At 52.0% G+C, this 10000-nt stretch overlaps 3 protein-coding genes across 3 annotated transcripts in view; 1 reads left to right on the top strand and 2 right to left on the bottom strand.

The window, feature by feature from the left end:
- LOC126574579 (phenoloxidase-activating factor 2-like) overlaps nt 1-578 on the top strand; it is a 2215-nt gene extending 1637 nt beyond the window's left edge. The window contains exon 3 of the mRNA XM_050234854.1: nt 1-578. This exon is cut by the window's left edge and continues 1037 nt beyond it. Coding sequence (XP_050090811.1) covers nt 1-481 — 481 coding nt within the window. The 3' untranslated portion in view covers nt 482-578.
- Nucleotides 579-1140: 562 nt separating this feature from the next.
- Nucleotides 1141-4785, bottom strand: LOC126574294 (probable chitinase 10). Its single transcript, XM_050234416.1, has 3 exons — nt 4538-4785; nt 3910-4324; nt 1141-2052 (listed from the first exon to the last, which is right to left on the bottom strand). The coding sequence occupies exons 1-3, from the start codon at nt 4783-4785 to the stop codon at nt 1141-1143; spliced, it is 1575 nt and encodes a 524-aa protein (XP_050090373.1).
- A 1927-nt stretch (nt 4786-6712) lies between these two features.
- Nucleotides 6713-10000, bottom strand: part of LOC126574295 (mucin-2-like) — a 3435-nt gene continuing 147 nt past the window's right edge. The window contains exons 1-5 of the mRNA XM_050234417.1: nt 9526-10000; nt 8352-8586; nt 7954-8264; nt 7530-7851; nt 6713-7442 (exon numbers count right to left, since the gene is read on the bottom strand). The exon at nt 9526-10000 is cut by the window's right edge and continues 147 nt beyond it. Of these exons, the coding sequence (XP_050090374.1) occupies nt 6713-7442; nt 7530-7851; nt 7954-8264; nt 8352-8586; nt 9526-10000 (2073 nt within the window). The remainder of the gene's footprint in view (nt 7443-7529; nt 7852-7953; nt 8265-8351; nt 8587-9525) is intronic.

Here is a 10000-nt window from a genome sequence, read left to right on the forward strand (position 1 = left end):
GGAGCTGGCCAGCGATGTGCAGTACGGACCAACCGTTCAACCCGTGTGCCTACCAGAGAAGGACTATCCTTCCCTCAGCAGTCGAGAAATCCTGATCTTTACCGGTTGGGGTAAAACTGTTATGAACACACCATCGAGTAATGGTCACAATTTCCTTAAAAAGGTTATACTGCGTAATAATGAACAAAGCATCTGCAAGGAAGAGATGAAATCGTACGATTCGTCGCATCGTTTTGAACTTCACCCAAGTTTCGTGTGTGCTACCCAGGTGCATGAGGAGCAACCGTGTCGGGGCGATGCAGGAGCTCCTGTGGTAGTAGAAGTGCCTTATTCGGAGAATCGCTACTATATCCATGGTTTAGTCTCGTGGGGTTACGATTGCAGTCGGCCGGATCGTCCGAACACAGCCTTAACTAATGTACGAGGATTTCGGGTGTGGATTAAACAAACTCTTGCTAACATAACCAAGGCATCTAACTAAGCAGTAAAGTGAAGTGTAAAATGATAACAGAATAGTGCTTCGATTATGAGCTTGTAATAAACTATTCGTTTGGTCGGCTATTCGCTGACAGCGAAAGGCTCAATGGTCCAATACTTCTATAAATTGAATGGGATTTGTCCGACGGGTTGCTTTTATTACACTACACGCATTTCGATTTCCGCTTTATTTTCTGCGTCATGGAGCATCAGCAAATTCCCAAAAAGATGCTGCATAACGCGCCCAAAAAGTCCCTTATCTTCTTGGCATTAGTCTTACTTACTTGCGCAGCGCACATGGTCAAAATCGAGTTTTGTTTGCCCTTATCGGTGCTATTTTGCGCTAAGCATTCGGTGACTTGCATATGAACCTCGGTGCACACTCAGTATGCGAAGTAACCGCAACATCTTTCAGCTCAGCAAGCCTTGAGCAGGTCGCCATTGGCGAACAAATCGAGAACGTTTCTTTCTGTGATTTGGTGTTCGTGCTGCTCCTTTTTTAAAGAATGGATCGAAGATGAAATTTCTCGCCACTTTAACAAGCAGTAAGGTAAGCAATCACCTTCAGGGCAGTGTATCGGCAGTGTGGGTGTGTTTGAGCGCTACGGTTTTATTCATTTTCACCTAATGCGACATAGTACTGAATCCCTCGGTCGTTCCGCTTCAATCGTAACTCTTGATACCGAGCAGCCGGTTAAGCTGCTGGCGACGTTGCGCAACGCAGGCCGCACAGCAGACTGCGGACTGATCGCAGCACGCTATCTCTGGTCGCTCGCATCTTTGCAGCTGTTGACTAAAGTGTTGCCCCGGCGGACATGGGAGCAGGCACGCCTGGCCTTCGTTACACTTGTAGAACGAACCACAGTTCGCCGGTACAGGCAGGAGCAGTGGATTGTTCGGATCATCGTCCAGTGGACAGCCAGCATCGGGTCGACAATTGGCCGGTGCCGGTGTGGGACAAGCGTCTGGCCAGCACGGATCACCCGGAGTGGGGAACGGCAGGCAGATGATGGTACGATCGCAGCAGGCATACTGCGGCAGCTCGCAACGCCCCTTTTCTTCGCTAAAGTGCTCCCCCGGTTGACACACCATCAGGCAGCGCTTACCGAACGCACACTTGTAGAACCGGGTGCAGTCATTTTCGTGCGGTAGCAACGTCGGATCGAACGGATTGTCATCGATCGGGCACCGTGAATCGTCGATGCACTGCTGCAGGCACGGCTCGCAGGGTACATCGGGCAGCACCGTCGTTGTCACGGGAGGTGGTAGCGTAGTTGTCGTTGTGGTCGTTGTAGTCGTCGCAGGTGGTGGGCATACTTCCGGGCACCCCGGACGACATTCGATCGTCGGGTCACAGCAGGCTACGTTCGGCCATTCGCAGCGACTGTGCGCCGGACTCCAATGTAATCCCGCCGGGCACGTGTGTTCGCACGCTTGTCCATGCGAGCAAATGTAGAAGCGACTGCAGTCCTGTGCGTGCGGCAGGAAGGTTGGGGCGAGCGGATTATCCAACAGTGGGCAACGCGCATCGTTCACACAGGCACCTGGGAGGCAGAGGTTACAGCTCCACGCAGACTGAGCGGCCACAAACGGCGTGCATCCGATCGCAACTGCTAGCACTAGCCCTACAAGCGGTAGCGGCTTCATTCTGCCGAAAATACTGGCCACTGGACACTCGTGTCGATTCACTGTTGCGTTGTACACTTTTTTTGGCCTTGGAGAAGTTCTGCTACCTGTACGCTCAACAAGGCTTTGCAACGTGGTCATACCCAGGACCGGGACTTTATATTTGAGTTTTGTCCAAAACTTACCCAAGGTAGCCTAGGTACACCATCAATCTTGTTACTGTGGCAATGCGTCGGTGGGTTGACTTACGTGATACAAAAAGGGGTCATATTTTTGTACTGCCATTGTACTCCCAAGAAACTATATCCATCATCGATGCTCGCGATTTGGCCAACTTGGCGTTTGCGAGACGGTCGGAGGCGACGGAAAAGTCATGTTCGACATGCTTACCGGAACACACCATCCGGACGGAATCGTTATCGAAGTCGAAGTAGTGGTCAGTGACACGCGTGTGGCTGCAACTTTGCCTTGATAAGGCCAGCGATTCCATTTCGCGATGTTCCAAGTGGTCACCACCAAAACTGCCGTAGAAGCACCTATGTCATAGATTGTTGTGTCTGTTGACGTCAGAGAGACCGACTGCGGAAGAACCAGCAGCTGAGCTGCTGAGGGGAGCCATTGCTACCGCATAGCGATCGGTACAGTCACCATCGTGGTCACCAAGTTGTGTCCCTTACTTGCTCGGTAGACGGCGGCTCTGTTTGCTTCTGAGAAAAGGGTTCGTTATCGTTTTGGAAACATTTGGGAGAACATGACCGACACGCACCAGTATCAGCCAAGACGCGCGTCTGTGGCCAGAAGCAAGATGGGGTCTTCGTGCGAAAGCAGTGCAGTGCGCTTGGCCCTGAAGTCACATTTCCCCGCAATGCATTTGGTGCAGGTTCATTTTAGGTTCAGCTGATGTGAGCGACAGATATCGTATCGATTCGATCGTGGCGCTAACGGGACATATGGTTGATAGCATACTGAATACTGCGTTTTGAAGAACTGTTAAAGTGGTATCATAAGAGTCACCGGAAGTCATTCTATAACGTTGTTTCTACATTACGCAAAATCTTTTGATCAAAAGTAATAAAAAAGAGAAGGTGGCCAAAGTCACGCTTCAGTTTGGGTTTCTTCGGTTCGGACGCCAGGAAGTGTGCCCGATCGAGCAACATCTCCTGTACATCGACTGGCCAGGGCGGATTGCTCGGCAGGACACCCGGGTAGATGATCGTGGCAGTTGGCACAGCTTGTGGTGAAGTAGTCGGGTCCAAGCGAGAGCACCAGCATCCATTTGCTTCGTGTGAACGCTTTTATGAGATCATTCAAGAACAGGCGCTTGCATTTTCGTCCCTTTCGCGAAGCATCGACCGCATCCAGAGACGGCGATTTTGCCGCCTTTGTTGCAGCAAATGCAACCGGAAAAAGTGTCGCCACCCCTCTGCCCATTGCAGTGCTGCACTGTACCCACACTGCTATGGCTAGAATGGTCTGGCAGATTTTGCGCCATATCCTTCCGCTACTCGCGGTCGAGTGACGTCGATCTGCATTTCGGTATTCCACAAATTCAGGGCGTCTCAACGGCTATACCGTCGTTCAATCGAGAGAAACACGAACATAAACGGATGGTTCGCGGTTCACGTTTGCTTTACATTTATTTTTCTGAGCACCTGACAGGAGAAGAGGTGCCGCACGCAGGGTACAATAACAATCATCTCACAAACTCACTTGAGCGCTACCTGGCTGTGGGGTATACCCATCTCACGGGCAAGTGACACCGGGAATGCAGCCCGGCACACACTCGATGGTCGCATCGCAACATGCCTGATGTGGCCAGTCGCACACCATCCGATCCTTGTTGAAGTGCAGCCCCGGTGGGCAATCGAACTCACAGGCCCGCCCTGACTGGCACTTGTAGAACTTGTTGCAGTTGGTGCTCGGCAGCAGGATTGCTGTGGGACCGTCGCGCGGCGGACAACGCATATCGGACACACAGTTCAGCGGGCATGTGACGGATGGATCGCACGGTACATCGGGTAGCGTGGGAATCGGAGCTGGAGTAGTTGGAATAGGAGCAGGAGTAGTTGGAACAGGGACAGGAGTAGTAGGAATTGGGATTGGGGTCGTCGGAACGTCGCCGGGCCCAGGTAGGGTGGGGCAGGTCACGCCGGGAATGCACGGATCGCACGGAACGGTCGGATCGCAGCAAGCCCGCTCGGGCCAGTCGCAGGCGTTATCTCTCGGGTTGAAGTGCAGCAGCGGTGGGCAGTCCATCGGGCAGGCGAACGGTCCCGAGCACTTGTAGAACTTGGCGCAGTTGTTGTGTGGCAGCAGAATTGTTTTTGCCGAGGCTGGCGGGCAGTTCGGATTAGGTACGCAATCGCTCTCGGTCGGATCGTCAGGACCGCACTGGATCGAGGGGTCACAGCAGGCACGCTGTGGCCAATCACACGCCTGCTCAGCCTTGTTGTAGTGCAGCCCGGTCGGGCAGATCTGCTCGCACGCATTACCACCGCTGCACTTGTAGAACTTCGAACAGTCAGTGTGAGGTAGCTGCACCGGGTGCACCGGATCCTTGGCCGGGCAACTCGGATTCGGGTGACAGTTGAAGGTGGGACACGTTACCGATGGATCGCACGGAACCTGACCACTAACGAGGGTTGCCGCTATCACGGCAACCAGACCGTACAACAGCTTCATCGTATCGTGTTATTTAACTTCTTCGCGGTGTTGCGCTGGTTGCTGCCGGAAGTAACTTAGGTGGAATGGAATGGGAATGAGCAACTGCTCGAAGCGCACTGTGGTAACCGGCGTGGGCGACAGTTGTTTTTATACAAACAACACAGGCGTTCGAGAGGTTCGATTCTTGGCCTTCGACGCTTGGACATTTGGGTCTTATCACCATCTCGTGAAGATCGATCGGTTCCCCACGGAGCCGTGTTGTTGGATAACATCAGAAGAAAGTACTTCCTTGTGTTTTGGTAATTAGCCGGCCGGCGAACGGTGAGCGACACCGCCGCCCAGCTTATGTATCCAGCGGGAATATCTGATGTAGTATCTCAGGCATCTTGTATCATGGGGACAAATGTATCGAGCAGCCGTAATTGGACAGGCTAGAAGTATTTCCTCGTTCGAATGGCCTTATGGTAAACGCTGCCCGATAAGAACTGGGTGTTCTGAGGGGACACTGTACACCGCGTCACTGCTCGCAGTATTGAGTGCTGACGTACGCTTGACGCCAGATGTCACAGTATGATGTCATGCACCTCTCCTGTCTGAGGCAATGGCTGGCCAAACCAGCTTGTAAGAGGATGTTTTTAAATGTTATTGGCGGATTGTGGCTTTTTTAGTCTTTTTTATAGTGATGATCCTTCATTAGAAATAGATAACGCGTGTTTGATATTCAAACAGCATGTCACTCTGATCACCTTATCACCAGCAGTTTTAAACAATGGCGAACGGAGGTCGAATGGGATTACACGCACCTCGAGAAGTTTGTTAAACTTGTACAACGTACAAGTAATAATGGTTAACACCAATACGATAAGTAACACCTGCAAATATGAATACTTTTAGCGTTAAAGTAAGTCCTTTGTTTCTCATCGAACAGAGACAGGGAAGTAAATCGATTTCAAACAGAGCAACTGATGTTCGCACGGAGCCTGAGTTCCCGAGGCACCAAATTGATGAGGGCAGCGAAATTCCATTTCGTATCGAATAGAGCTTCAGAGTAGTGTGGCATACATGTACGATAATGTACAGAGATAAATATATCACGCACATGTATACCAATCTCCAAGCCATCCCGCAACAATGCAATAATGCAACAGGATTATTACAAAATATCACAGTAGTATCATAAAACCCCCATGAAGATAATAATGCAGGTTAGGTTCGCGAGTCATACTGTGAATCTCTAACCCGATTTACTGCAAAGATGTCCTACAAAAACATGACCTCATTTTAAAAAGAAGAAGAGTAATGAAAATAGAGGTTCATGTTCGCAACAATCGAAAAGTGTTAGCAAGCGAGCAATTGTCTGGGGAGAGAACTGTTTTCGGTGAGGCTCATATATGCTGACGACGGTCAAAAATAGTGAACTAGACACATTCTAGCGTTTCAGTCTAGCTCTTCTTAAGCGTACGTTATTTTAGCTTTGTGATTGCCGCGTCTATCATTTGGTATTTTACTTGAACCACATTAGCCAAACATGGCCTGTTGCGAGCTCTATGAAGCATTTGGTTTTCGGATGAGATGGGTTTGGATATTGAGCTAAGGATTAAGCTACGATTGGTTCAGGTATGCATCGATTATTATATTTGTTTAGTTTATGACTATAATAATATGGGTATGATAATTTGCAGTGTATTCGCATGAAATCATAAAGGTACAATAAGCAGTGTCAAATGAAATGTGGGTCTTGATTCCATTTGTTATGTACCGTCGCTCAGTCGATAGATTCAACGCTCAGATACTTAGCTTATGTATGCAATAAATATAAAAAAGGTTAGTAGGAAAAGATAGGTTTCTCGTGCCTCGTGCTTTTAAGGCTAATTTTTTTTATAGATTTGAATAATGGGCTGTCTTATTCGATTCCGAAGTTATCCGTTGCTTTTGACTGTTGCTTTTAGGGACATGTTACACCTGGGACACACGGAGGTTGGCACGGTATAGTAGGGTCACAACATGCGTGATGCGGCCAGTCGCAAACAAATTGCATCGCGTTGAAGTGTAGCCCCGGTGGACAGGAATGTTCACATGCCTTGCGGTTGGTACACTTGTAGAACTTGTTACAGTCAAAGTGTGCAAAGAGGGTCGGTTTAATACCGTCCAGCGATGGGCAGCGCATATCGTTGTGGCAATTTTCACTTCCTGTAGGTGGACAGGTAACACCCGGTATGCAGGGATCTTGTGGATTGGGGGCAAGGGTAGTCGCAGGCGTCGGAGCAGGTGTTGGTACCGGTGGTAGTGTTGGAGCAGGTGTTGGTCCTGTCGGCGGGCATGTTACCCCTGGGATACATGGAGGATCGCATGGAATTGTTGGATCACAACAAGCACTTCCTGGCCAATCGCAAACCTTCAGTTCTGCGTTGAAGTGCAGTCCTGGGGGACAGGAATGCTCACATGCCTTTCCACCACTACATTTGTAGAACTTGTCACATACAGGATGAGGTAGTAGTGTTACATTGACTCCATCACGCACCGGACAGCGAGAATCCGGGACACAATTGCTGGGCGGACACGTAACGCCAGGGATGCAAGGATCTTCCGGTGTTGGAGCGGGAGTTGGAGCTGGCGTTGGAGCTGGCGTCGGAGCGGGTGTCGGAGCGGGAGTGGGAGCGGGCGTCGGAGCGGGTGTTGGAACAGGGGTTGGAGCGGGGGTCGGAGCAGGTGTTGGTCCTGTCGGCGGGCATGTTACTCCTGGGATACATGGAGGATCGCATGGAATTGTTGGATCACAACAAGCACTTCCTGGCCAATCGCAAACCTTCAGTTCTGCGTTGAAGTGCAGTCCTGGGGGACAGGAATGCTCACATGCCTTTCCACCACTACATTTGTAGAACTTGTCACATACAGGATGAGGTAGTAGTGTTACATTGACTCCATCACGCACCGGACAGCGAGAATCCGGGACACAATTGCTGGGCGGACACGTAACGCCAGGGATGCAAGGATCTTCCGGTGTTGGAGCGGGAGTTGGAGCTGGCGTTGGAGCTGGCGTCGGAGCGGGTGTCGGAGCGGGAGTGGGAGCGGGCGTCGGAGCGGGTGTTGGAACAGGGGTTGGAGCAGGGGTCGGAGCAGGTGTTGGTCCTGTCGGCGGGCATGTTACTCCTGGGATACATGGAGGATCGCATGGAATTGTTGGATCACAACAGGCACTACCCGGCCAATCGCAAACAAACAGTTTTGCGTTGAAATGCAGTCCTGGTGGACAGGAATGCTCACATGCCTTTCCACCACTACATTTGTAGAACTTGTCACATGCAGGATGAGGTAGCAGTGTTACATTGACTCCATCACGCACCGGACAGCGAGAATCCGGTACACAATTGCTGGGCGGACACGTAACGCCAGGGATGCAAGGATCTTCCGGTGTTGGAGCGGGAGTTGGAGCTGGCGTTGGAGCTGGCGTCGGAGCGGGTGTCGGAGCGGGAGTGGGAGCGGGCGTCGGAGCGGGTGTTGGAACAGGGGTTGGAGCGGGGGTTGGAGCAGGTGTTGGTCCTGTCGGCGGGCATGTTACTCCTGGGATACATGGAGGATCGCATGGAATTGTTGGATCACAACAAGCACTACCCGGCCAATCGCAAACAAACAGTTTTGCATTGAAATGCAGTCCTGGTGGACAGTAAAGCTCACAAGCGTTTCCACTACTGCATTTGTAGAACTTGTCACATGCAGGATGAGGTAGCAGCGTTACATTGACTTCATCACGCACAGGGCAGCGGGAATCCGGGATACAATTGCTGGGAGGACATGTAACGCCGGGGATGCAAGGATCTTCTGGTGTCGGAGCAGGGGTAGGAGCGGGTGTCGGAGGGACCGTCGGAGGGACCGTCGGAGGTATTGTTGGCGGAGGTATTGTTGGCGGAGGTATTGTTGGCGTAGGAACAATAGGTGGTGATGTGACTGGTGGGCAGGTAACTCCAGGAATGCACGGGTTCCGGCACGGTATGTTTGGATCGCAGCAGGCAACGTCCGGCCAATCGCAGCGTTGCAGTGCCACGCTGAAGTGTTGCGGAGCTGGGCAACTCAACTCGCAAGCCAGCCCTGCCGTACATTTTCGGAACATAGCACAGTTGCCCGGAAATGGTAGAAGTGTGGGTTCGAATGGGTTTTCGAACTGGGGGCATGCAGGCTCAGGTCTACACGTCACTCCGGGGTTCGGTCCGGTGCATGGTATTGCGGGATCACAGCAGGCTAGATTGGGAAAATCGCAGTCACCTCGGCGCTCGTCAAAGTGCTGCCCGGGTGGACACGATAGGAGACACTTGTTGCCGATGTCACACTTGTAAAACTTGGTACAATCTTGGTGGGGTAGTCTCGTAGGATTTGTCGGATCCTCACCAATCGGACACAGAGGCTCAGGAGTGCAAACAGGCGGTCCTACACATGGTATAGCAGGATTGCAGCAGGCCACGTCCGGCTGATCGCAACGAAGAGTTTTCGGTCCGAAGTGTTGTCCCAACTGACATGTTCTTAGACAACGATGACCGCTGGAACAGCTGTAGTACCGAGTACAGTCGGATTCGTGCGGGAAGAGCACCGGAAGGATTGGATTGTCAAACAGTGGGCAACGTGGGTCTGGCGTACAATCCGGTCCCAAGTCAGTCCCCTGACACGGTACTGTGCTATCGCAGCAAGCCACATTGGGATGCTCGCACCGTCCCGTGGTCTTGCTGAAGTGCTGTCCCACCGGACAGGGCACCAAGCACCGCTCACCCACATTACATTTGTAGAACAGCGTACAGTCGGTTTCGTGTGGCAAGGTGGTTGGATTGAAGGGATCGTCATCGATCCGGCAGCGACTGTCCGGAACACAGTTGTTGGGGCAAAGACCAGGGGTACACGGTACAGGTGCTGGTGGTGGTGGTGGTGGTGGTGGTGGCTGCGGCGGAGGCACTGTCGGCACTGGAGGCGGTGGTGGTGGTGGAACTGTTGGCACTGGAGGCGGCGGTGGTGGTGGAATTGTTGGTAGCGTCGGTTCCGACGGTGCCGGAGGACAGGTTACGTCCGGTATGCAAGGATCGTTCGGCACGCAAGGTACCATGGGATCACAGCAGGCACGTTCCGGCCAATCACAGACTAGTTCGCGCTCATTGAAGTGCAGGTTGGCGGGGCAGTCGTATTCGCAGGCGTTACCATTGGCGCACTTGTAGAACTTGGAACAGGTTGGGTGCGGAAGTAGCTTGGCACC

Source organism: Anopheles aquasalis, chromosome 3 (genome assembly GCF_943734665.1).
Source record: "Anopheles aquasalis chromosome 3, idAnoAquaMG_Q_19, whole genome shotgun sequence".
In the NCBI taxonomy this organism is placed as follows: Eukaryota; Metazoa; Arthropoda; class Insecta; order Diptera; family Culicidae; genus Anopheles; species Anopheles aquasalis.

Bases quoted from the DNA above. Each gene is read 5' to 3' on its own strand.
- LOC126574294 (XM_050234416.1), bottom strand. From the start codon at position 4,785: ATGAAGCTGTTGTACGGTCTGGTTGCCGTGATAGCGGCAACCCTCGTT. The intron at 4,325-4,537 runs GTGTGATTGGCC...CTTCAACCCGAG, and splicing joins TACAACAAGGCTGAGCAGGC to AGATAACGCCTGCGACTGGC. The intron at 2,053-3,909 runs GCATGTTGCGAT...GTGGCCGCTCAG, and splicing joins TGTGCGACTGGCCACATCAG to TCTGCGTGGAGCTGTAACCT.